General features: G+C 45.3%; 1 protein-coding gene across 5 annotated transcripts; it reads right to left on the reverse strand.

Annotated features, from left to right (window-relative positions):
* Positions 1–806: 806 nt before the first annotated feature.
* On the reverse strand, positions 807–26,934 carry CD19 (CD19 molecule). Of its 5 annotated transcripts, XM_079951440.1 has the most exons (18): positions 26,604–26,934; positions 26,099–26,234; positions 20,919–21,164; positions 19,734–19,847; positions 17,486–17,785; positions 16,375–16,482; positions 15,449–15,494; positions 13,434–13,510; positions 12,174–12,284; positions 8,900–8,956; positions 8,233–8,292; positions 4,870–4,947; positions 4,716–4,784; positions 3,892–3,960; positions 3,430–3,486; positions 3,226–3,315; positions 2,558–2,638; positions 807–2,072 (listed from the first exon to the last, which is right to left on the reverse strand). In XM_079951440.1, exons 2-18 carry the CDS (start codon positions 26,106–26,108, stop codon positions 1,990–1,992), a joined length of 1,656 nt encoding a protein of 551 aa, XP_079807566.1. In that variant the 5' UTR covers positions 26,109–26,234; positions 26,604–26,934; the 3' UTR covers positions 807–1,989. The 5 variants fall into 5 exon arrangements, with proteins under 5 accessions (XP_079807566.1, XP_079807567.1, XP_079807563.1 ...); XM_079951441.1 differs by lacking the exon at positions 26,604–26,934 and having other exon boundaries at positions 26,099–26,269; XM_079951437.1 differs by lacking the exons at positions 26,099–26,234; positions 26,604–26,934 and adding an exon at positions 22,455–23,131.
* Between the last annotated feature and the right edge of the window lie 415 nt (positions 26,935–27,349).

The following is a 27,349-nucleotide window of genomic DNA, read 5'->3' on the forward strand; positions in this document are numbered from 1 at the left end:
TTCTGAGAGCTGTGTTTCGAACTTCCATGCAAATTAGGAACTGGGAACAAGTGAGCAACTTCAGCAACATCCTGATAATTACATTAGCTGGCTACATTAACATTACTTGTCACTGTCTGCACTTTTCTGCATTTCATTTCCTTCTTACCTCACTGTTTGGTATCCACCCCCACCACATCTGCAACTCAGCATAGGCTTGATGCACAACCAATTTCTTTCGTTTTTAAGGTGCTGCCAGCCTCTTTGTTGCTGTCATGCTTATAGCATTCCATAGCAGGAGAGCAATGACCATGTACAGCTCCCTGTCAGTCTCCATTTTGTTTTATCTTTTTAAAAGAAACAACAGCACAACCACTGCCAGCTTCCAAATTTTGAGAGACCCCCAGGCCTTTCCCTGCATCAGTGGGCCTCCTTGAGTACTTGTCTGGCTGCAATGGTGGCAGCAACTGTTTTAATTTATCACTGCCTCCTGTGGATCCTGCCACCTGAGGTGGTCGCCTCATTTTGCCTCATAGGTGGGTTGGCCCTGTATTAGAGCTGCTACCTCTTCAGAAGTAGCAAGCTCTTTCCTGGAAAGCCCTCCCTCTCATCTCAGCTGTTTAATGCAGGCAAGGGAAATGACTTTGTACATTTTCAAGGGAATTGTTGTCTTCTTTTTCGCATGTTATAAGAGCAAAACAGAATTATGAGCTCCTTCTTTCCCTCTTCCTGCTCAAGGGCAAAGAAAAAACCTCAGGAGCCGGGCTGTTTTACATTAGGAAAAACAGATGTGGGAAGCAACAGAGAGCCCACAATACTGGAGTTGTTTATAGAATTTCAGTTTTATTTTACAGGATATGGCAGCAGGAGAAATGGCAAAGTAAGATGGTAGGCTGGGGAGACACACACATTGTGTGAGACACAAAGGACCCACCCCCGACAATGCCTACTTTTCCCCATTTGAAAATACAAGTATACACCAACTCACAATGAAATCAATGGTGAATAAAGGCTAGAAACAGACAATTGTGTGTGCCCCCGCCCCAGAGCTGAAGGTGGTTTGAAAGAGAGGTTGCTCACTGTATGTGCTCGTTCTACTTTTGTCCATGGAAGGCTACATTCAGATATAGGTGACAGTGTCTTGTTTTCTGCTCTTGTGGAACTACCTATATAGGTAGCAGTGTCTTTTTTTCTGCTCTGGGGCAACATCCATTGTAATAGTGTGCAATAATAATAATAAAAATGGAGCCATATGGATAGGCACTGCTTACAGGATTTTGAAATGTTAGACTATTCCTGACCAAAACACCAAGTCTCAAACAGATGATTCATTGGACAGCTTGACAAGGGTAGGAGAGTGTGGTTTTGTAATCATTGTAGGGGTCAGCCAATCAGCACTCTGCACAACCAGTTGGGCTGAAAGGAAGGAGGTACCTTCATGATTGTCACAAGGGCTTAACAGTCAGGACTTTGCACAACTGGCTTCTGGAAAGAAGGACCAATTGCACCAGAGCTTGATTCTCTGAGGAAATATCTACATCTGGCTAAAAATGAGTGTGTGCAGACCCACATCAGCCTAACCACTCTAGAACACCCACAAAATCAGCTTTTGCATTGTTTCAAAGTGTGGCTGGAGGTAATAATTGTGGAACAAAAGAAAGGTTTGTTTCTTCCACTAGAAATGGCCTCTCTTTACTTTCAACTCTTAAAAAAAATGTGCTTGCATATCTCCAGCTCAGTCTTTCTGCTTCCATTTCAGATGTGTAGGACTCCATACTGCTCCTAGTCTTGGAGATCAAACCCTGGAATCCGATCTCTGGACCCCCTCTTCTAGCATTCTGGAAGCACCCCTCACTCCTCTGCTCCAAGAGGATCCGGAGTGCCAAGACGAGAGGAATAGTTTGTGTGGTCCCAGTTTCTGGGTAGAAACATTGCGTCCTGGCTGAGAGAGGAAAGGAATTGCCGAAGGTTCAAGCTCCTGAGCCTGCCTCCCCAACGCCTTGGCTCGTTCTAGTCTGAGCACAGCATCCCCCCTCTAAGATCAACCCCGAAAGGTATGGAGTGATGTTGCCGTGGGAGACCAAAGGCAGTGCCTGTGAAAGAAACAAAGGAAAGCAGAGGTTAGATAAATCCTGGGTCCTGGTCTAAATCTGAGCAGGACTTCTTGTATGAATTCTGTGCAAACGTAGAAGTTGCTATTATTGAAGTCATCAATTTGAGAGACTTAGCTTCTATTTAAGAGTGTGTGTATGTGTGTGTGTGTGTGTGTGTGTGCGCGCGTGTACACACACACACACACACACACACACACACACACACACTGCTATTTTTCTAGAAAAAGAGGTGCCAGAACTCAGCATGAACACCTCCCTTGTTTTCTTATAATGGCTATGGCGCCCACCTGAGAGGTGCCAGAACTGAGTTACAGTGAGTTCTGGCTGGGAAAAAAAACGCCCTTTATATAAATGCAAGCTTCTAGACCTGTGGATGGAAAGACAAGCTTGAAAGTGCATGGGCAATGCCTCGTGAAAGTGTCCCAACTCTCCTAGAGCACAATCCTCTACTCCCATCCACCTACCTTCTCCACATGAATCCATGTTGCCTTCCTTCCGTGAACTGACACTGTTGGGGCTCTCCATATTTTCATAGGAATCGGCATCTGCAAGGAGCAGGGGAGCTGGTCAGAGATGAAGCGACCCTGAATTCCAGTTCCTTAAACAGGGGCCTATGGGACTAAGGATAATTGGCCTCACTGTTGGCCAAACATTTTTTAAAAGACTGACTATAAAAAAAACCCAACAGATGTAGCTTTCCCTAATTTATAAGGAGAATGATTAGGAAAACTTGACCTGCTAGATTTCTTCCCGTCATGTGCCCAGCCACTCTAATCAACTGGTATAATAGGGATTAGAAAACGGCATCTCCCATTTTGCTTGGAGGAACAATCCTCAGAGGTTGTTCCTAACGTCTACAGCATTGAATATATGAAAGAACAAAGCTGGAAAACTTGGGCATCAGCTCTCCTACCCCTGATGCTAATTCTGTCTGGAGATCCTGGGAGTTTTTCTTTCCAAACTGCTAGATTCTATTTCCCTCTTAATTTGCTCACATGAGTTCTGTCCCATTGGCATTGATGCCTGCCAGGGTTGGGTGGCATGTGACTGTGAATCAGCATTTTGAATTTCCCACAGCGCCCCAGATAATATTATTGGAGCATCCCGGGGCATTATTGGAAATGGCACTCACCTTCCTCATTGCTTATGTTGGAATGAAGGTGGAGAAGCTTGCTTGAAGTGGGGCACAAGGACCCATTCATCTCTTCATAGGACTGGGAGCCTGAAGGGGCAGCAGAAATGTCACAAGCGGGACTGAATAAATTATGCCAAGTAGGATGGCAGCTAATCAGAGCTGTAGTTTAATTAGCAGGAGCAACTGTTTTTTAATGTTTACCTGCAGATGTCTCACTGCATCCATCCTGCTTGTCCAGGGCCAGCTGCCTGCGTAAGTCTGGGGGACAGAGAGAGATACCAAAGGCCAATGTCATATCAGGTTGCCTCTACAGAAGTATTGTTACACAGTCATTGTGCCCATGTATTCAGCATTGATCAAGCCCCATTTGGAATTGCTACACTCTGTCTGAACTGGGGCTATGTAGTCCCCAAACAATGTATTAAGATGTATTTTAATTAATTGATGTCTGTTTTTATGCTTATTGTGTTGTTTTTATGATGTTAGCTGCTCTGAGCCCAGCCTTGGCCGGGGAGGGCAGGATACAAATTATTATTATTATTATTATTATTATTATTATTATTATTATTATTATTATTATTTTATTATTATGATGATGATGATTTGGAGGATTCAGGAAAGAGGGTCTCGATTCTTTGCCCTCTCCAAGCTCCTATCCAGTACCTGCTATAAGTCGGGCTGCACCAGGGGAAACAGAAACCTCTTCTTCCAAGTTCTCATAGTTTTCACTATCTGTGAGGGGGAAACACAGAAAGACTGAACATCACCAGAGGAATTGAATGGCAGTGGGTTGTGGTTGCAAATGTACTGAGGGTGTTATTTTTATGGGGCAAACTCTCCAAATCCTCCCAGGCAGCTTTTACTCAGGGCAACAGCCATGCTAGAAAGGAAGGGAAGGGAGACGGTTCATAGTGTCCCCATGGCAATTTGCTGGTATCACTTGGATTCCAGTTACTACAGGGAAGATGGCTAAAAGGGGTGGCCATGGCAAGCAGTAATCAACCACAAAAGCAGTCTGCTGAGTCAGTGGAGGAAATGCTACAGCAGCAGTCATGTGCCCTTCCACATTTCTCAGCAAAATTCTGCAAGTTAGCACCGACTTCCCAGATTACACAGTTACAAGGGAAGTGTGGTTGTTCCACTCCCCTTTATTCCCCAACACATTTTGAGTTACACGCTCAGTTTATCCTTACACTTCTGAAATTAAGAAACAAAGCTGTTCAAAACTCAGCAGCAGATTAGAGACTCTGCTCTGCATTTGGAAGGTTCCAGCTTCAGCCCCAATATTTCCAGGTTCTGATCAATATATTGAATAATTCCGGAACTGTACAGACGGCCTCCTTTAAGGAAGAGTGTGTCTTGAATGAAGGATACTGGATTTTCTAAACAGTTGGTCTTCTTTTTCATTCACACACACACACACACACACACGTGTGTGTTTGTGAGCTGGCTGCCCCTGTCTCTGCTTCCACACCCAGATCCCGCACCTTCAGCAAATGGATCTTGGACCAGGTTCTTCACGGACTGCTGAGTATTGTTTGCATACAATGGGTCAGCTGTGGGTCACAAGCAAGCCGTTGGTGAGAAGATCAGGTAAACAGACTGACATGACCCACCCCTCACCCCACACGGATAGCTCACCGCACTTCCAAATACCTGAGTCCCACTTCTGGGAGCTGGACTTGATCTCGTCCTTTCTGTTTTCATAAAGCGATACATCTGTGGATGGAAGAACAGCAGCTGTTGCTTAATGAAGTCTGGAACGTGGGGAAAGGAGAACCATAGCTCAGTGGCGGACAGCACACATGTGTCGCATGCAGAAACCCCCAGGTTCAGTTGCTGAAACCTTCACTTTAAAGAGACTCCCAAGACAGCAACATGTCTAGGAAGAACCTCTTCTTGAGAGCCTGGGGAGCTTCTGCTAGCTGCTACATGTGATGGAAAAGTTTATTTTTGCTGGGTAGGTTGGTTCACCAAGTGTTTTCTTTTTCCTTTTCCCTGCTAGCACATGGTTAATGAATGGCAGTTTATGGCTGGCTGGGGTTCTAGGAGGGGGAGTTGAAAAGGAGAAGATTTTGAGAGACAGTTTGTAGGTTGGGAGAATAGTTTGGGAGGGAGGGAGATAGGGAGTGAGAGGAGAGAGAGTTGGTTCTGGATAGAAACATCAACTCTGAGGAATATATCACAAGCTAGAGAAAGTAGTCTCTGATCTTAGGGTGAAGGACAGTGTGTGGTGTCCTGTAAGAGTAACAGGCCAGGAATTAACTGGGAGACTGAGGGAAAGCCAGGAGAAGTAGAAGCTGGAAAGATACAGTCTACTTAGGTCCCATTCCAGTCAGGAGGGGAGAGATTCTTCTACGAAAAGAGGGGTGTGGTGATCCCTTGAGTCTGTTACTTGGAGTACTTCAGGAGTAGGGTTGTCTAAGGGGTGTGTAATTGACAGGAAGTACCACCTTCTTTAAGAACCAAAGTATTAAGCGGCAACAGCTGTGCAACAACTGAGAAAGCACTGAAGTGATAATCTGAAGTTGTTGTTGTTTAGTCGTTTAGTCGTGTCCGACTCTTCGTGACCCCATGGACCAGAGAACGCCAGGCACTCCTGTCCTCCACTGCCCCCCGCAGCTTGGTCAGACTCATGCTGGTAACCTCGAAAACACTATCCAACCATCTCGTCCTCTGTCGCCCCCTTCTCCTTGTGCCCTCCATCTTTCCCAACATCAGGGTCTTCTCCAGGGAGTCTTCTCTTCTCATGAGGTGGCCAAAGTACTGGAGCCTCAGCTTCACAATCTGTCCTTCCAGTGAGCACTCAGGGCTGATTTCCTTCAGAATGGAGAGGTTTGATCTTCTTGCAGTCCATGGGACTCTCAAGAGTCTCCTCCAGCACCATAATTCAAAAGCATCAATTCTTCGGCGATCAGCCTTCTTTATGGTCCAGCTCTCACTTCCATACATCACTACTGGGAAAACCATAGCTTTAACTATACGGACCTTTGTTGGCAAGGTGATGTCTCTACTTCTCAAGATGCTGTCTAGGCCTGTCATTGCCCTTCTCCCAAGAAGCAGGCGTCTATGTTTTACCCACTTGTGCCATAAACTTCCTTTGTTAAATAAAATCTTTGTTTATTTGATCAAATCCTGCCTGAGACTCCAAATTTTCCCCTCACACAAGTCCCCCACAAGATAATCTGGGGTAGTTTGTGGGAATTCGTGGAATTGGTGTTCTGTGAGGTGGGTGCACTATATTTAAGTGAGGGCGGGCCCAATGGCGCCAGGGGGGAAAGTGCCGTTGCACTGTCGCACTGCAGTGTCTAGGGATACACCAGCTTTTGCCAACCTGTTGACCTTCAGATGTTTTGGACTACATCCCCCATCACTGGTGAACTGAGGGAAGGTGAAGTCCTAACCATCTGCAGGACAATAAGCTGGAACAAGAACATAGGAAGCTGCCTTACATTGAGTCAGACCATTGGTCCATCTAGTTCAGTATTATCTACACTGATTGGCAGTGTTTCATGCAGGGGGTCTCACCCAACCTTGCCTGGAGATTGAACCCAGGGCCTACTGCTTGGGAAGCAAATGCTCTGCCTCTGTGTTATGGCAAAGGCTGAGGTAGGCTGATGGTCTGATTTATTGTAGGGCAGTTTACGAAACAAGGCCTACGGGGTTGCTGTGGTTCACATACTGTTAGTGGACTCATTTTGTCGTTATGGGCATCTCACCAACGCTCAGTATCTTTAAAGTGAGAATTATATATTTGGAACCATTGTATTTGGATGTGGGGTGGGGCAGGATGCAATTGCTCGAGAGATATATTAGAGAGAGAGATTTCTCCTGAACTGTGGAAATGCACAGTAGCCTCTAGCCTCTTCCACATCTTTATACAGAAGGAAAATTTGACCTCACACAGTCACCACCACACAGCCCCCAACTCAAAGTCCTAGGAAACCCAGTCAGATGGGTGAGGTATAAATAATAAATCATTATTAGTATAAATAATTATTAAAACTAGATCAGATATGGGGACCAGACCTCCAACTAATCCGGCCCACCAGCGGTGTAACTAGCCGCTCGGGTGCCAGGTCTGGCCCGTGGAGCCTGCAGCCAGCGGGGGGGGGGGGAACAGCCCATGGAGGCAGGGCCTCTCCACAGCCTCTTCCCCAGCTGTAGGGTGGTGGAGGGAGAGGCAGAGGGCATTTTAGGCAGCGTGGAGCCTGCAGACACCCAAGCTACTACGTCACTCCCAAGATAGATGCGTGGCTCGGGCACGCTGCAGGCCCCATGGTAAGTGCTGGCCCCGCGGTGCGGAGCCCGGTGCCAGCTGTAGTTTGCTGCATTGTTGACTGAACTAAAAAGTTTTCATGAGCCTTACTATTATTATTATTATTATTATTATTATTATTATTATTATTATTATTATTATTATTTACCATAATCTTTTTGTTATTTTGTCAAAAAAAAACCCTCAGTGATGACACCCGGGGCGTCCCGCACCCCCACCCCCCTTCCTCTGCCACTGCAGCCCACCAGACCTCTTAATCTGGGCCTTTCCCAAATCAACCCCCTTTCTGCCCAGGCCATGACCCTCCTTCTGCCTGTTACAGTCCAGAATGAGCTGCCCATTCAGGGAGATATGGTTTCCTCTCTGCACTGAGAAAGGACTACCAAGGTAGTACTCCTGTGATCGGTCTGCTTTTCCTCCTCTGAATCCAGGATTCATTTGTTCCAGGTCTTCCTCACTGGGCATTTCACACACACACACACACACACACACACACACACACACACACACACCTCCTAATTCTCAATAAAACTCCATTACATTTTGAAGCAACTTTACAAATCACTACAGTCTCCCCCGCCTGCTCCAACAAAGGCCAGCATGCTTGGGCAGCTGAACAGAGAGTCCTCCTCACCTCCCTGAGATGCTGAAAGGTTTCGTCTATCTCCATTTGCTCATAAAATGTGGGAGACTGATGAGTCGAAAGTAAGGAAAGGATTGTTTACCGTTCAAAGCCGCATCTCCCTGTTTCACTTCTTCCTGGGTGTTCTCGTAGTTGTCATCATCTGAAGCAAAAAAAATATTTGGATGACTAGGCCCACCCATTCTCTCTGCCTACTGTGCACTGTTCTCTCCCATGCCCCAATTTATATTCTGTTCTCCCAAATTTTACGCTGTGCTTTCTCCCACTCCACCAACCCACTTTGCTTCCAGTCACCCAGCACCCAGCAACCATCAGTCACTCAGTGACTGTGACTCCTCTGCTTCTTTGGGTTGTGCGTCATACGCTCTAACTGGACCAAGTTCCCCGATACAGTGCAGCATATGGGGGACCTGTTATAGCTAAGTGGGTGTCACAAACAGGCTCAGGGGTCTGTGCTGTTTCTGAGTTCCATACCCATGCCTACAACCTGCACTCTCCCTGTGTGTGTCACGGCAAGTGCAGAAGGATGTGGATCTGTAGCAGCCCCTATGCTTTTTCCATCCTCTTATGCAGTCCCTCTCAAGCAGCATGCTGTTTCCTACCATGCACATAGTAAGTAAGTCACCTGTAGCCTCTGCCATATTTATTCAGCCCATCTGAGTTAATCAGCAAAGGGTTTGTTGGGCACCCAGTTGACTGCAATGCATGGCAGTCACACAAGTTCATCCCAATGCCCCCACACCACTTACCATCTGACTTGAGCTCTATTTCACTGTCTGGATGTTCATATTCTTCTTCATCTTCATCTGGTGAGTAAGAGGAGGGAGAGAGAGAGAGATGTACATAAAAACCGATATTACTCTACTCATCTTACTGGTCTAAAATCACTGCACTCTTCTAGTTGACTCCATAAATGTTTAGGACAGGTAAGTAATCTCCAGTCTGCAGGCCAATCTCAGCCTGCAAAACTATTTCTTCCAAATAATGGCCACCTGCCAATTAACTGATGACACTGGGTGATGGGTAGGTTTTAATACTGTTGGGTGCTGCTTCGCCAGCATGGTAAGACAAAGGCTTGGATGAGGTGGTAAAAACCTGTTCCTCAAGTGTGCCACTTCAAATTGCAAGTGGGGGATTGCATTATTAAATCTGATTAAGTGGGAGTGGGGGGACAACATCCCTGCACATAGACAACTATCCTGACAGGGAGAAGAGCTCTAGCATTAGCTCCCCCCCCCCCCCCCGTTGTGCTAATTATATGTGTGCAGGGTTTTCCTCCCTGACGGGCATTCATTCAACCATGAGATTGTATGAAGCAGAACAGTCCAGGAGGAAGGTTACTGCATCATCTGCTATTTCTGTGAAATGGACCAAAGTTCCTTCCCTCTTCCACCCACAACCACCCCCTTGCAAAACTGTGCTCTGAATGTGAAAGCGAGCAACACAGCATCACAGCTGTGGGATGCTGTGAAAGAGCCTCAAGCTGCTGGGGCCAGTTGTGCAGCCATGCATTGTGCCCCACTTTGGGGCAGCATGTAGAGCTTGCTGTGCACAGTGCCAGCCCTGCCACCAAGAGCTCAGCTTGGTGCTGCTGTGGGCTGGCTCTTTCCCCAAACTGTGTATTGTGTATGTGCAAAGCCTCTATGTCCTGCCCCTTGCACACTACAGGCAGAGGCAAGAGGAAGTGGGTCCTTTTCCTTTCTCTTCAAACAGTTCTATGTGTTTCCTGTGCTAAAACTTCTGCATTTTGAGAAGGCTTCCCACAGGTGGGGTTTTTTCACACTTGCGGTAACTATGGCTGTACTTTTCCCTCGCAGTTACAGGAAATTTGCATGTAAATGTTCAAAAACCTCCAGAACACATCTAACAAGTGAATGACAATGTTCATTTCAAAGGGGCTCATGAGAAGATTTGAGTATACGATGCTCTGCGAACCACATCTGCTTGCACCATTCTGCCCTATTTAATGGCACCCAAATCTTCCACCTCAGATGGCCTCATGCTTGGAGCCATTTCTGTTTAAGCCTCCTGTCTGAAAACACCTCCATTTGTTTTGCTCCTGCTATGCTTGAACTCCTTGCAGTGACCTTAGTGACACTAGCTTCACGCCCTGAACCCACTGTACCAAATTATGCATGATGGTGGCAGGCCTGTTTCTTTAAAAAATACATTTGCTCCAATCAGACGTCAAGCACTGCTGTGGGATTTGAAGCGCGAATGGGGTATGTGGGTGGGAGGTGCTGAACCCTCCCCTCTTGTCATTTTGGCCCCATGAGAATCCCCTGCGTGCACAAACATTTTCTGCTTTAAATAAGACCCCACCCCATCCCTACTTTATGCGTAACTGAAGAAAACCCATATCAGGCTTCAGTGTAATTTGGCTCCTATTCTGTCTCCTGTGTTCTGACTTCGACTCACAACTAGGAGAAATTTGATTCACTATGCATTTACACCCAAATCTATCAAGCCTGCACTTTCTGAAACATTATGCAAATCAAAACATAACCATTCCTCCCTTGAGTAAAGAATGCATTTTTGTGCATTTAGATCACCCTAGAGGGTTGATGAGAGCATATAGTCTAAATATTTGGAAGACACCAAGTTGGTGAAGGGCAATCTAGTCCAGTCAGAAAAGTACATTCTTTAATCAAGGGCAAAATAAATTCCGATTGTAAACAACACGTTTAGATTTGCCCTGTGATATTATTCAGTATCACCACCAGGAATGAACAAATCTGTTGATTTTGTTTTCCCTTTTCTCCAGTCTTAGGCTCATTTTGCTGCACTTCTGCATCAGTTTGTGAATTTCCTTTTTAAAAGTTCTCCTGTAAATTCATTAGTAATTTAGTGTGCATTTTTCCTAATATACACATTTTTCACAGATATATGCATCTTGATGTCTTCTTTCCTCTAACACACACATTTTGCACACATTTGTTTATTTGGGGGCTTTGCTGCAAAATTCAGAGAAATGCATATTTCAAACCTCTTATACTACTGTCAGGGAACTGCCATCAACTCAGAGGCGAGAGGTGGAAGGGCAGTTGGGTTACAGGGAGCCTCCAAAGATTGTGAGAAGCAGCACTTCCTCTGCGGAGGAGGGAAGCCACGCCTCCAGTGGGGAAGGGATGCAGGGCTTGGAGGATGCAAGGGAGAGCCACAGCACCGAGCATGAACAAAGTGTGGGGGGAGGCAGGTCCCCCTTTGCCCACAGCCTCTCTGCGCAGTCGGTTTATGCGCAGAGAGGGGAGGCATAGGATTGGGGTCAAGAGACTACTCTGCTGGGGAAAGTTTAAGGACTGCCCACTCCCAGATTCTGCTAGCGACTGAGCAGACATGGAAAAGAGTCGATCTGCATTGTGAACGTTTTGGACAGATAATAAAGCCTTGAAAAGAGCAACGGGGAGTCTTGTCTGTTTGCTCTCGAGCAACCACACCGGCACTCATAACAACTGCATTCTGGTTTATGTGTTGTTTCAGAGAGTAAAGGTTAGCTAGATTCTCATGCAGATATGAACGGAACTAAATTATTTCCCCATCACCTAATAGCCATTCCATGATCTATGCACTTTATGCAAATGTTCACTCCATAATTCTGTTTCTCCTCTAACTACATGCAACCTTCCACCTCTTCCCCCGCCCCAAACATACCTTCTAAGGTAAAGGTAAAGGTACCCCTGCCCGTACGGGCCAGTCTTGACAGACTCTGGGGTTGTGCGCCCATCTCACTCAAGAGGCCAGGGGCCAGCGCTGTCCGGAGACACTTCCGGGTCACGTGGCCAGCGTGACAAAGCTGCATCTGGCGAGCCAGAGCCGCACACGGAAACGCCGTTTACCTTCCCGCTGGTAAGCGATCCCTATTTATCTATTTGCACCCGGAGGTGCTTTCGAACTGCTAGGTTGGCAGGCGCTGGGACCGAGCAGCGGGAGCGCACCCCTCCGCAGGGATTCGAACCGCCGACCTTTCGATCGGCAAGTCCTAGGCGCTTTAACCCCCAGCACCACCTGCGTCCCTTAACATACCTTCTATGTTGGTGTTATTGGGTAGGATCTTTCCTTTCTGAAGCAGCTGACAGCTACGCCTTGGACCCCCGTCTGGCAACACATTCTCGTAGGCATCCACCTGCTCACAGACTGTGGGAGGGTGAGGGTAAAAACACAAGCTCCATCTAGATACAATTCCCACCCACCCAGGTAACAACTTACAGAGGTAGCCATGTAAAGCCTGCTGCCTCCCAAGACTAACATAATGCACATCAATCTCAAATGAAGCAGACTCTTGTGAACAAAAGTTTTTGGTCATAATAAAACTGTTAGTTTAGGGTACCACCAGTTTCTCAATAGCTATACCTGGCCATCTCTGGGTTAACCAGGTCTCTCAACAGTAGTAGCAATAGTTACCATATTTTTCACTCTATAAGACACACCAGACCACAAGACGCACCTAGTTTTTTGGAGGAGGAAAACAAGAAAAAAAATATTCTGAATCTCAGAAGCCAGAACAGCAAGAGGGATTGCTGCGCAGTGAAAGCAGCAATCTCTCTTGCTGTTCTGGCTTCTGTAATAGCTGTGCAGCCTGCATTTGCTCCATAAGACGCACACACATTTCTCCTTACTTTTTAGGAGGGAAAAAGTGAGTCTTATAGAGCAAAAAATACGGTAATTAATAAATAAGTCAAAGACACCCCAAAGGACCAGAAAAGACTTTTTATGTACGGAATAACAGCCGCTCGGATGCTACTAGCCCAGAGATGGAAAGAAGACAAGGTCCCTACCAGAGAGAATTGGCAAACCAAGCTGTTGCACTATGCCGAAATGGCAAAGCTGACTGGAAAACTCAGGAACCAAGAGGACAAATACTTTACAAAAGGATGGGAAAAAAATTATAAGTTATCTAAGAGACCACTGTAAGCAGATGGAAACATTGGCAGGATTTTGATTTCACTTGTAGTGTAACCATTAACATGGACAATATGGATTGATATAAAAGTTAAGACTTTGGAAGAAGACACAGTTTTAAATGTTTAAAATGGAGATCTAGGGAGGGGGAGGGGGAAGTCATGAGATTCAGAGAAATCTCTGTATATGGAGATATATATGGATTTTTATAACTTTGTACTGGAAAAATAAATAAACAATGATTTAAAAAAATAGTCAAAGAATGTTGTTCTGGAACCTGGCGCCACTTCTACTTTCCCTCACAAGAAGACAGATTCCTGCCCAGAAGCTCAAGGAATGAAGGGGGCGGGGTTAGGGTAGTAAGTCATTAACTCATTAACTCACCATCTTCATTTGCTGAGGGTCCCACCAGAACCCCATTGGAAGCACGTGGCCTGTTCCTCTTGGCACAGAAATACCTTCTAGAAATCACAGAACCGTAAAATAATGAACGACACCAAATTATGAATTCAATGCATGTTGCCTCGAAAATCCTTACTGGGCCCAAAGGCAGAATATATATATTATTTTTAAAAAACCATGAACACTCAGTAAATGTATAAACTGACAACACAGGCTTTACACCAGATTCTGTGAACTTCACTTGGAAAAGATTGTTAGGTACCACCATCAATGTGCTAGGAATGCAGCTGAGATCCCCATGGAAGTCTGATCATCCCATGGAGAGCCCAGGGGAACATCTGGTGGCAAAAATAGCTGGACATGGCAGTGGTACCATCAGGATAGGGCTCAGGGCAAATGTCCAGAGCCCCCACGTAGCAGAATGAGCAAAAGGGTCCTCAAATGCAGCACAGCTGGCTTTCACACGCTGAAGCAAGTGAAATACAGTGGTACCTCGGGTTTCAGACACTTCAGGCTACAGACTCCGCTAATCCAGAAATAGTACCTTGGGTTAAGAACTTTGCTTCAGGATGAGAACAGAAATTGTGCTCCGGCAGCGTGGAGGCAGCGGGAGGCCCCATTAGCTAAAGTGGTACCTCAGGTTAAGAACAGTTTCAGGTTAAGAACGGACCTCCGGAACGAATTACCGGTAAGTTCTTAACCTGAGGTACCACTGTAATAAACATTAACCTTCCAAAGCCACCCCCGAAACAAACACAACATATTAAATCTGGAGTCTACAATTACCAGACGGAATTACTGGACCTTGGAAAGTCTGTTGATGGCTAAGGAAAAGGCCCAGAATAAAAATATATCTGCAAGTAGGTGGCACCACAGCCAATGCAAGAGATTCACCCAAGGTTTCAAATGCCCATTACCCTCAGACAGAATTTGCCACCTCCCATCCCAGCTTCCCAGAGATGCTTAGTCCAGTACCAGATTACCCAATAGGCAGACTAAGGACTTCTTCACACTTATCTTTTTACTCCGCTTTTTCCAGGCAGAACTCTGTGCTTTAACGCTCTGTGTTTGGGCATTTTGTGTCTTTCTTTGTTTTTGCCCCGCGTTTTCCCTACAAAACCCCGCTCTTAGAAACTCGGAGCAAACATCCATTTGCTCCAGAGCAACAACAACAACAAAAAGGGCGCTCGAACAAGGAGCTTTAAATCACAGATCATGCCTAGAAAGAGCTGAGGAAATGCAAGCGTGGATAAAAGCCCTAGGCTAAGGTTACCAGATCCCCGTTTCCTGGGGACAGTCCCCAGATTTACAAATCCATAGAAAATCCATTGAAGTTGAAAAGTGTCCCCGGATTCATTGAAAAAAATCTGGTAACCTTACGGCTTAGGCATGCATTTAGGGTACCAGCAAAGCAGAGACACACATACACACACACACACACACACACACACAAAGAAATTTGGTGTTTTTGTGTGTGTTTTTTTTAGAAATTGACATTTGATATTTCAATAAAACATTGAAGTAGTACTCATGCGAGAAAACAGAACTTTGTTAGACTTCCTTACACTCCGCTTACATACTCTTTCCCTGTTCTCTTGTTATGACTTATCCCAACCTAAACCAGGGGGTACCCTTCTAAAGTAGATAGAAATGATGCGATGAAATCAGATCCTGCCATGTGTTGCAATATATGTTTTGTTTTGTTTTAATTTTTAATTTTATGGTTTAGTATTTGCTTTCATTTTGAATAACACAGGGGAGCACCATCATCTTTTCAGGGTTCGGAGCCTCTAAAGGTCTTAATCCAGCCCTCATTTATTCTTCCCATACCCCACATCCCCCCTCTGGTTCCACAGGGGTTATCCAGAAATCCCCTCTTCTCCAGTGCTGTCTTGTGGGGTTAGAGACCACCCTCCCAGATTCTCCCTCCAAAGGTTATTTATTACCCATGGTCTGCCTACTAATGCTCTTGCACTCTTCCCTACACCACTACTTACCTCCGGACAGGACCCTTCAGCTTCATCTGCCTACGAACACGAATGGCTGAAATGAGAAGGATAGAACAGGAACGCATTAAATAAAAAAAATCCTATCCTGTGCAGCCACTGTGGCATATTGGTCTACATTAATAACATCAGATAGGCTAAATACCTGGGTTGTCACTGGAGAGCGCTTATTTTACTGTAGCTGAACTGCTGTTTGCAAATACTATTCAAAGGGAGCTACTAGTTTTAGTCTGCTAATAAACAGTGAAAGTGTTGTACCAGAGGTGCCTAACTTTTTTTGGCTTGAGGACTGCATTGACCTATGGTTAGCGCCCTTTCTCAATGCTGTCTTGCAAAACACTTTCCTGTCACATAATTCTACAGTGTTTTAAATCACTGTATTATTAATTACTAAATTCAGGGGCCAGATACTGGTTACAGACTAGCCACCCCAATTTTATATGGTCAGTTTGTCAGGAGGAAACTCAATAGGGCCTACAGAAAGGAGGGGATGTGTGTTGTTGTTAGGAAGACAAGGGAGGTTTGGAGACATGGGGGCAGGCTCCCCATTCTTGCTCTATTATGTTGTTGTTGTTGTTTTAAAAAAAGACAATTCAATTTTCATTTCAGATTAACAGAATATTAACAATCACACAAAAGCTGTATATCACAATCTGCCACCACACTATCCTTTTACAAGTCACTCATTGTAATGACACCTGCCACAGAAACCATTCCACATTTAGTTCCTTAGCCCCTTTCCAGGGCAAACCCTCTCAGCATGAAGTTAATGTTGGGTTAGCATGCTGCTTAAAAGGGCAGAATATGTATTTACATTGGAAGAATTACTGCTAAGCTACAAGACCAGGAAGATGAGTTGCTGGAAGAATCTGGCCACCCCCTTCTGTGCTTGATCTTGCCTTTGTTCCTGTACTTACCTCGCCGGAGCCACAGAAAACAGAAAAGGCAACCAAGGCAGGCAATCATATGTACCAAGGCCGCAGTCCAGATTATCCAGTGTTGGGCTCCTAATTGTAGCCAAGCAGCTTGTGGGGGAGGAAGAAAGAAAACAATTAACTGGAATCTCTGTTTATATGCATGTCTTTATTATGGCTGCAACTCAATTTTAGCGATTCATCCTACGATTCAATTGATTCATCTGTCAGTTTAAATCTGTAGATGGATAGAACCAATACCGTATTTACGCGAATCTAATGCACCATCAAATCTAACGTGCACCCTAATTTTCGTGACATAATTTGTCCAAAAAAGGTGTGCATTACATTCAAGGAAATACGGTATTTGTGAAGCATGAAGCAGGCTTACTCTGTTCTTAGGTAATACATACATGTGTTGCATGAAGCATCAATGCTTAAACGCAGCAGTGCCATTCCCCCTGTACCACCACTGTGTTTCAAGTCGCAACGGCACATTGCTGCGCACACCAGAGGGAGGAAGGGTTTGTAAGCTAGTAAGTGTGCAAATATGGAATTATTATTTATTTTGGTTGCAGAACTTTTCCCACTGCAGAACTTGGGGCTCATCCACACTTGGGTTTGTCCCGTGATTTCCAGGCATGGGTCCGAGAGGTTTTTCTTTTGTCCTGCCACTTCCCCCTCACTGTTTACTGCTGAATCAGAACAAACATCAATTGGGTTTTCTGCAGATTGACATTTGATTGACATTCAGCAGTAAACAGAGTTTTCCTGGGGGAAGCGGTGGGACAAAAGAAAAACCTCTCGGACCCATGCCTGGAAATCACGGAACAAACTGAAGAACTCATGGAACAAAAGGGAAGTGTGGGCAAGCCCTTCGAGGCTTCCTATTTGTTTATGTATGTGTGTGTGTATGTATATAGATCCCGCCGCCCCCATATTTCAAAGTAAATATTCCATAGTGGTGTTTATTTTTAAAAACTTCATCAACATTGCACTGGAAAAAATTAAAATTTGGAAACATTTCGGATCTGAAACTGGAGATTTGGACTTTGCAAAGACGATCCACATTTTAAATGCAAACAAACTTGTACCCCTGTTCGCCTTTGCCCACCTGGCTTTGCTGCCACCTCCAGCTGAAAATGGCGGGCCTGATCCTTCCACTGACAGGTGTAGTTCCCAGCATCCGTGGATGTCACCGATGGCAGCATCAGAATGATGTCATTGGTCCTCATCAACAGCAAGTGGTTGGTGATGGAGCGCCACAGCGACACGGTCACCAGCACAGTCTTTTTGCCCATTGAATTGTGCTGAATCCAGAGGAGAGTCCCATTGGTCCAGTTTCTGGGTATTGGGGCATCACAGGGAAAAGATTCCATACCATTTGTAGGATGAGGGGAGTCAGCCTGCCGCCCTGTGGAAGAGGGTAGTGAGAAGTTGAGCTGAAACACATTTTTTTGCAATTTTAAAATATTTTTTAACGGCTGATGTTTTCTGATTTTTAAATTCTGGCTAAAAAAAAAAATTGATGCAGAGGGGTAAGCCTTAGCGATACATTTTAAAGGAAGCAATATGTAAACTGAATATGTCTGCCCAGATGCCATCATCTTGGGTTTTGCAAAATCCCTCAGCTGAAAAGCATCTGGCATTACCCAACACCAGCTTGGGAAACTTTGGGAGAGAACCACACAGCCGCACGTCTGCTATTAGGCTTGTAAGGACCGATCAAAGGAATGCAAGGCCCTGGGTGCCACTGCTGTCAGAGAGGCAGAAAACCATCTGAGTCTTTGAGCGGGGTGGGGACTCCCAAATTCCAACGGGATGTGGAACTACATGGTGAGCCATGGGGCCTTCCTTGGTCCAGAGCTGAGAAGGAACTGACAGAGCAAGCTACACACTAACTGCTTCCTATCCACTCTCACTGAAGTTAATATTGACCCATTGAAAGGTGCCAGGCAAAAGCTTTCCTCCCTGTCACACCCCACCCATCAGCTTTTAGCCCTTAATTTGAAGGGTTACTGTCAAATGCTGTTGCGGTTGCTTGAGAGTAACCAGGCAGGATTCCAACCTGTCTTTTACAGGCTTTATTTTGGTGCAAACTATTTACAGTGAAGAGCGTCACAAGTTCATGTCTGGCTCAATCGCTAGCAGAATCCGGGAGTGGTCTGTTTTTGTACCTCCCCCAACATAAAAGTTTCGTCACCTCCCTCCTTGCTCAGGCGCGGTGTTAAGGCTCTTACTAGCATCCTCTGGTCCTTGCACCTCTTCCCCACTGGAGGCGGGGCTTCCCTCCTCGCCGGAAGAGGAACTGCTTCGCAAGATTTTCGGAGGCTCCCTGTAACACACCTGCCCCTCTATCTCTCGCCTCTGAGCCGATGGCAGTTCCCTGACAGTTACCAAGTACTCATGGACTTTTAATGGAGCAGGCTCTGTAAGACCTGTCTGCTATTTGTATACTGAGGTCCAGCTCCGAGGGCCTTCTGGCAGTTCCCTCACTACAAGGAGTGAAGTTACAGGGGACCAGGCAGAGGACCACCTCAGTAGTGGTGCCTGCCCTGTGGAACCCCCTCCCATCAAATGTCAAGGAGATAAGCAACTATAGGACTTTCCCGAAACATCTGAAGGCAGCCTTGCATTGGGAAGCTTTTTATGTTTGATGTTTTCCTGTCTTGCTATTAGGTTGGAAGGCACCCAGAGTAGCTGAGGCAAACCAGTCAGTTGGGTGAGGTATATGTAATAACTACCTTAGATCTATTGATTTCAGTGGTATTGATTTTCAGAGGAGTAGAACTTAGGTGGATACAACCTGCTGTATTGGTGTTGTATTCACCACTCCTCTCCCACCTCTGCCATTCCTCTGTCTCTCTCCTCCCTCCCTTGCTCCAAAAGGGAAGGTGGTTGAGAGATTAGTCAGGTGCGAAGGAGGCAGAAGGGCCAGCCAGGGAGTGAGGCTGCTAGCCATGGCTACCAGTGCCAGTTGCAGGGTCCCCCCAAAGCCCAGGGGGTATGGGTCAGTTCCCCCAGTTCTCCCCCACCTTCCCCACGGAGCAGCCCTATCCGAGCCCTTGGATTCTACCCCACCAATTGGGTCTCCCGTCTCTACGCCCACTGACCTTGGACGCAGAATTTTGTCATTAAAAAGCACATTCGCAAACACACCCACACCCCAAATCCTCAGTAAAACTACCAGGAACCAAACAGAAAAAAGCCTAAAAACGTACAGTCCCGGAAGTCCTTTCCCACAAATGTAGGTGTACTTTAGCCACAGCCCACCAGGCCTTTATGAGGTGGGGGAAGGAATAATCCACCCCTCGCCCAATTTCCTAGTGAAATGTAGAAATACAACTTGGATGTGATCTCACAGGCTTGTGGTGGATAAAAGCTGCTGTTACTACCCGAACCAGCATCTCTCTTGCTGTCTTTCACTTCCTCTTCAATGTCCTCAGGGTCTTTATCACCATCATCATCATCATCACCTGTAGTAAACAGACCCAGATGAGCAACCCAGTCCATTGTTTCTCAGCCCAGACAATCTGCCCTGCCCACTCTTGTCTACCCCACCCCCACCCCCCACATTATGCTGTGCTCATTCCGGCTGAACAAGCCCATCTTGCTTCCAGTTACAGGTCCCAACACCACTTTGTCTAGAGGGCTGCAGCTCCCCTCCCTCCGTGTAGTGTGACTGTGTGTCACAGAACCTCCAATTGTACCAGTTTCTCCAGCATAGCATTCAGGGGTTCTGTGCCAAGTAAATGAGCAACTGTAGCAGGTACAGACTTCTGCGCTGTTTGTCAGCCATGGGGGCCTGGCAGTTCTTAGAGCAACATATACGTGAATGCGTCCTCCAAATTACAGTGGTGGCAGCGATGGTAATAATAATAGTATCTGTAGAGTTTGGTTTCTGCTTTTTAACCGCCATCTTAACTGCTCACTAGTAGAGATGAGTGAATCTGCCAGTTTCGGTTTCTCTCAGTTTCTCATTCTGCCAGCCTTAAGTTCAGTTCTCCATATTTCCACATCACAAAAAAAAAAAATACATTAAAAAAAAATCCTCACCAGCAAATTTCTCTTAACACGCACATTTTTTGCAAAGCAATATCCCCAAACATAATGCAAATTTTAATGCTGTTTTCACTAATGCATGCATTTTAATGCACACTTCTCAATACTTGGCTGGAGAAAAGTATTGTGATATTCTGAGAAGTGTAAATTTCAAAGGAAGGTTGTGTTTCAGTTCATGAATTGTTTCAGAAAGTGCAAGTTAGGTTGGTTCGCCATTATTATTATTAGTAGCAGTATTGATTATTAATTGATTGATTGATTGATTGATTTAATATCCCACAACTTCCTCCCAAAGCACCCCAGGGCAGCAAATGCACCATGATAAAACACTTAAAATACCACTGTATCTAAAAACCATTCCAATTCAGATACAGACTGGGAAAGATCTCTGTTTAAAAGGCTTATTGGTAGAGGAAGGTCTTCAGTAGGCACCAAAAAGACAATATGCAAACTCAGTTTAATTTCCCCTCACCATACCTACTCACCTGTCCATGTGAGTGTGTGGTTCTTTCCTGAGATGCCATTCCAGCTGCAGGTAAACCATATGCCATCTCGCCTGGAGATGCTGTAAAGGAACAGATGCCACTTTTCACCCAGATTTGCCTCTGAGTGGTTATACTTGACATGCACATACGAGAGTTCCTTCCCAGACGGACCAAGCCAAGTCAGATTCAAATCGTCAGAAGCCAGTGTGTGGTTAAAAGTGCAGGGCAGAAGAACCGCCTGGGTCTCTGGGATTTGGGAGGAAAACATCAAGCATTTCATTTTTTGTTATTCCTTTCTTACACACTTTTCAACTTAAAATGTTTCCAAAGTGATAAGCGTACAGTTTGAGCAAACAACCACCATCTTTAATATACAGCCAGTTAAAACACGCATAGCAGCAGCAAGCTTTTAAGACAGTGAAAATTAATTCTTAAAAATCTTAAAGCAGCAATAAAACAGCAAGCAAAACAGTCATTTAAACAGGAAAAGGAACAGCTGGTAAAGTAGCATTTAGGGCCAAGTACAGAGAGTGAGGCGGCTGTCTCAGGCAGCAAATGGTTAGTTATTTAATTTGTTGTAATCTTTACCGGCAGGGAGAGGGGCTTGTAGAATTTTAAGCTTGGTTGGCCTTGACTTGGGCAGAGAGGTGGTGGAGGCAGAGGAACCATTTACTGCTTAGTCTCAGGCAATAAAATGTTTTGGGCCAGCCCTGTAAAACCACCTGTGCCATCATTGTCCAACCTTTCATTCAAGCTCATTAAGTGAATCAGAGTTCAGGCAAATGGCAAGGCCTTAACCTCCCACCTAAAACAGCAGTGAAGGTACCAGGTAGACTTCCTTGGCTGGGTGTTTCATGAGCAAGATGCCAACATCGCAACTGGCCCTCTCCCTGATTGCCTCCTGCCTCGCCTCTGAAAGCCAAGGTGTCTAGAAAGAGACCTCTGAGTACCCAAGACTGTTTTCATGGCACTAGGCAGGGCTTTAGGGACCCATCTCCCAGCCATAGAGTATGAAGGTACATTCCCAGGACCAACAATACCTTCTCCTCTCACCTCTGTTGCCCATGCTGGCAAACGTCAAGCCATGTCAACTTTCCCTTTCCCAGCCTCATGAGCAATATCACAGCTCCGCACAGCTGATTACTTGCTTCCGCAGAATCTCTGATCTGAAGCCTTCCCGTGATAAATGGTGACAATGATCACCTAAGGCTTTTCTAGGTGCCGCATAGCACAGATTTAAATAAATGACACAGGCTTTCAATTTGGAAGACGCAACAGCAAAGGAAAGGAGGATGAAAACAAGCAAATTCAGGTGCCATGGACCTGTCTAGTTACCAGCTGGAAGCTTGCCTGCTTACTATTCCCAGATGCTACCGGCTGTGGTCAGGAAACAGCATTCTGCACATCCTCACAGGCACTCTTTGTTACTGCTACCTTGGTGGTCCTCGCCTGCCCGCCCACCGCTATATCTGAAATGCATCCCCATCAACCTTGGTATCTTGCCTTCCACCATCCTCTCCCATCTGCGGGACCCACCTGTGGCCTGGACAACATCGGTTAGCTCTCCCGGCACTCCAGTGGCTGCTCCCAACCAACTGAACCACAGCAAAAACAGGTAACGCAGAGCGGGTTCCATTGCCTCCCTGCAGCCAGCCCCACTTGCACACCGATCCATCCCCCTGGGCAGCCAGGCAGAGTGAGGCCCAACAGGCAGCCCCAAAGGGGCGGTAGTTTGATGACTAGCTGCTTTGGCAGAAAAGGGGGTCCCTGGAGCATGAAGTTCCCACCATGCTCCCCTGAGGGCTGAGGAAAGGAAGGGCGGGGAGACTATGTAAAGCACAGAAGCAACTAAGAAGAGAAGCTTCAACATTAGACTGCTTGTTCCGGGCTTCTTTCTTTCTTTCTTTCTTTCTTTCTTTCTTTCTTTCTTTCTTTCCACAATTTATAATTACACTTTATCTACCCCTAGATATCTGAGGCAGTTCGCAATGTAACTTGCTGAAACCAAACAAAAATGAAGGTGACAAAAGGTGACTTGTTACTACAGTATTACTGGTGGTGGCGATGAAAGAAATAATCGCGGCGGGTGATATTCAAATGAGTTCCACTGAGAGGACCCACTGAAATTAGTGAGCGTGACTAAGTTTATCATGTAACCAGACGTACACTGAGTAAAACTTAGTTGAACATCACCCAGCAATAATAATAATAATAATAATAATAATAATAATAATAATAATAATAAAAAGTTCCTTCAGGCAGTTGGTGGTCTCTTTGGGAACTTTTGGCAGGAGCTCCCCGGTCTGGTCTTTTCCATTACAACTGAGATGCTACAAGCTCCTCGCTATTTTCACCTCTGAAATGTTGGGTATTTGTGGGTTCTGCACACTGTCGCAGGGCCAGTCATGAGATAGAATGAGACCATTGTCTCAGGGAATAAGAGCAGGGGGTGCAAATTGTTAAAAAAAAAACCCAAACAAAACAAAACTGACGCCCTCTTTACTTGCCTCGCTGCTGGGCCACCTGCCTGCCAGCTGAACCAGCTAAAAGTCTTGCTGAAAATAAGCTAACAGTTTAAATTTCCAGAGACTTTAGATTTGTAACGTATTTCAAGCTGATGTAGAAAAAACCTGCTCCTTTTCCCTTATGGGGTATCCAAGAGCCCATATAGAGTTCTTAAGTGGTTTCCCTATCAGTAGGAGAAAATAACAGAGGCTAACCAGATAATATTGAGAAGCAAAGCAGCTAGTAAGCCTGATCCATATTAAACTGTTGCAACAGGGTGCTCACAACCACACGCAGGAGGCAGGAGGGTCCCAGAACAATGGTGCGCAAGCCCTTATATAGAGTTTTGAAATTGCCCACCCTATAGCTCAAGACTACCCCAGAAAACATCATACATACATCACAGAAGGAGGCAGTCTACAAGAGAAATCCTGTCTGCCAGGATACCTGACAATGGTCTCTGATTGCTTTACTTGGGCAGCCCGGCCATTCTTTTGTGATGGTAAATACTTTAATTCCTTGAATCCATTCACAGGCTCTCCCTATTCATACACAATGACACCCTAAAGAGAGAGGCTTTCCTATTTGAGGTCAATTTGGGAGAGTCAAAACGGCTTCAGGATTGCTCTCCTGTACTATTTCAGAAACGTGGTTTATATACTTATGTATGTGTTTGTCTTGTAATTTTATGAACATTTAATTTATATATTTGAGACTTTAAATTCTTATAACAAACCGGAGCTTCAAGCAGCGGTGTCACAGGCCCTGTTCTCCTTGCCCAGAAGGCCTCACTCCACGGAAGGATGTCCTCCTTGTCCCTTTCTCACGAGCGAGGCAGGAAGGAGGGGGAGAGGAGAGTCTATTTTTGCTGCCGCAAAAGCAACAGTTAAAATGAAACAAATAATTGGGGCGGGGAAGTCAAGAATGGGCAGCACCAAAACCAGAGGCTTTTCTCTTGGGCATAGTCGGCCAATTGGTGTTAAAGAAGGATAGAACGTTTTTTATGTATGCGACAACAGCAGCAAGAATACTTATCGCAAAGTATTGGAAGACACAAGATTTGCCCACCTTGGAAGAATGGCAGATGCAAGTAATGGACTATATGGAATTGGCAGAAATGACTGGCAGAATCCGAGACCTGGGAGAAGAAGCAGTGGAAGAGGATTGGAAGAAGTTTAAGAACTATTTGCAGAAACACTGTAAAGTGTATGAATGCTAAAATGATGTTGGATATGAAATAATATGGCATTAGTGGTACAGTGTTAAAAAATATGTAAAAAATGTAATAGAAAAAGGGTGGAAAAATAAGGTTATATTATGTCAAAGTAAACATTATGATAAAAGTGTTTAATTATAAGGAGGAAAGATTGGAGACATAATAGAAGTGATCACAATAATTAGAAATGAGTTTTGAAGAAGGGTAAGGATTTGCTGTATTTGATTGGACAAAGAGGAACACAAAAAAGGGAGGTGTGAGGAAGTCAAGAAAGAAAGCTATGCAAACATGAATTTAAAAATTGGAGCTTTTATTCTTAAATCTTTTCTTTTTTTCCTTTTTTTTATTCATGTCTGTGATTGTTTTTGCAGTTTTGTACTTTTCTGATGTTTTTTTCCTTTTTTTATTTCTGTTAAAATAAATAAATATTTTATAATAATAATAAAAAAAAGAATGGGCAGCACCAGCAGGGTGAGGAGGAGAAGGAGGGAGGGGAGAGACAAAGAGCCACCTTCTCCCTCAAGAGGCGCAACAGAAGGCCCTGCATTGTAGGACTGCTTTTGTTTTAAAAAGCAAAATAAAACATTTGTGAAGGATGTGGCAAGATGAAAAAAAAGAGGCATCAGAAAGAGCAGCAGGGCCTCCACCCTAACGCCAGGAGTTGGAGCTAGATAAACACTAGATAAAGAAAATGTTGCTGCTTACATAGCATACCAGGGTCTCCCTAAGACATTTTGCTGAACGATGTGTGTTGTAAGAAAAAAACTGCTCCTTACTGCTCCTTTTCCCCTTATGGGGTATCCAGGAGCCTGTATACAGTCCTCATGTAGGTTCTCTATCGGTAGGAGAAAATAACAGAGGCCAGCCAGAGAATATTGAGAAGCAAATATACAGGATCAAGTTTAAGGTGCTGGTTTTAACCTTTAAAGCCCTATACGGCCTAGAACCCTCGTACCTACGGGACTGCCTCTCCTGGTATGTCCCACAGAGGACCTTACAGACTTCAAATAAAAACATCTTGGAGATCCCAGGCCACAGGGAGGTTGGACTTGACCTGACCAGAGCCAGAGCTTTTTCGGCTGTGGCCCTGATCTGGTGGAATGCTCTGTCACAAGAGACTAGGGCCCTGCGGGACTTGACATCTTTTCGCAGGGCCTGCAAGACAGAGCTGTTCCGCCAGGCCTTTGGCCAGGGCACAATCTGACGCTCTCTCTCCTTCTGTAACATTCATAGAACTCTAACCCGGTGGCTCCCATTAATTTGATTCTGAATTGATTCTAGAATGTATTTTAATTAATTGACTGTGTGATTTTATGTACACTATGCTATTTTTACCTGTTGTTAGCCGCTCTGAGCCCGGCTTTGGCCAGGGAAGACAGATTACAAATAAAAATTTAGTATTATTATTATTTGAGTTCCCATAACAATGTGTAAGATTTTTAAAATTAGATTTATATACTGCTCTTCATCCAAAGGTCTCAGGGCAGTTCACAAGATAAAAATGCACGATTGAGGTGGCAAATGGGTTGTACTTCCTGTTTCGCCTCAAGTGCCAAAATAGGACACGGCAGTCCTGAGCGGTAACATCGGTGCCACTGCAAAACAAAGCAAACCAGCAAACAAATAAGAACATGCAAAAGACAATCAACATAAAGCAAGTCATAAGACTCCTTCCTAAAGGGCTGGTGGTGGTAGTTGGCCTTTGGGCAGGGGGCAGTCACTATCAGACTCCCCATTGCATTGTACTTCCATTCTGGTGTAGGGATGGGGGAGAAATTGTGTTCAGTTCACACTTTATGGCAAGCCTCCCTCATTCATACTTTCTGAAACAATACAAGAACCGAAACATAACCATTCTTCGAAATTCACACATTTCTGAATTTGCCAATGTGTTTCTCTAGTCAAGTACCGGTATAATGAATTGAAAAAAATGTTTAAAATAACTTTTGTAAAAACAAACAAACTTGATGGCCTGCCCAGGCCGTGAAGGAGGAGCTATTTATATAGCCAGTGCCAGATTTATGTATAGGCTAAGTAAGCTGAATCCTAGGGCCTCTAAATCTAGGGGGCCTCGCCAGCCCGCCTGCTCCCCAGCAGGCAACCTCCCCTCTCCCAAAATTGCAAACCCAATACTTCATGCGAAGGCAGGGCAACTTGGGCCTCTAAATTTAGGGCGCCTCACCAGCCTGCCATCTCCCCAGCGCCGCAGTCTCCCCTCTCCCAAAATTGGAAACCCAAGACTTCATGCAAGAGCAGGGAAACTCAGGCCCAGCAACTATGAGACTCAGGGCTAGCCAGTGGTGGCCCAATTTGAAGAAGTGAGGCCCAACTTTAGGGTTATTTTTGTAGGGCCCCAGTTCACAGCCAAGGTCTGCAAAATCTCATAGATATAAATAAAATCCATCTAGATTGCCGTGGTGTGGGGACCCTCTTAGGAGCAGCCCACAGGGCTCAATTTGGCCCAATTGTTCCAATTGCCTTAAGGTCAGTCCTGATGAGTCTGTGCAGGGGTTGGACTGAGAAGCCCTGCATCTTCTAGGTCCCTGGTGTCACTATTCAGAGTACAGAATCAAGGACTTGTAATGGAAATAAAGGGGGGGGCACCTATTGGAAATCAGTTTTGTCACCTCTCCCCTGCCAAACCCCAGGACGATGAGCCCAGCCACCTTTTATTCACAGTCGCATAAGCACTACACTACAGCATGGCCAT

The sequence above is a fragment of the Podarcis cretensis genome (genome assembly GCF_951804945.1).
Source record: "Podarcis cretensis genome assembly, chromosome: 13".
Classification (NCBI taxonomy): Eukaryota; Metazoa; Chordata; class Lepidosauria; order Squamata; family Lacertidae; genus Podarcis; species Podarcis cretensis.

Excerpts from the sequence above, each read along its gene's own strand:
- CD19 (XM_079951437.1), bottom strand. The coding sequence starts at position 22,788 with ATGTTGAAGCTTCTCTTCTTAGTTGCTTCTGTGCTTTACATAGTCTCC. Across the intron at positions 19,848-20,918 it reads CCACACACTCACATGGACAG|GTGATGATGATGATGATGGT; the intron begins GTGAGTAGGTAT and ends TGTTTACTACAG. Across the intron at positions 4,785-4,869 it reads CTCAGGTATTTGGAAGTGCG|CTGACCCATTGTATGCAAAC; the intron begins GTGAGCTATCCG and ends TGTGACCCACAG.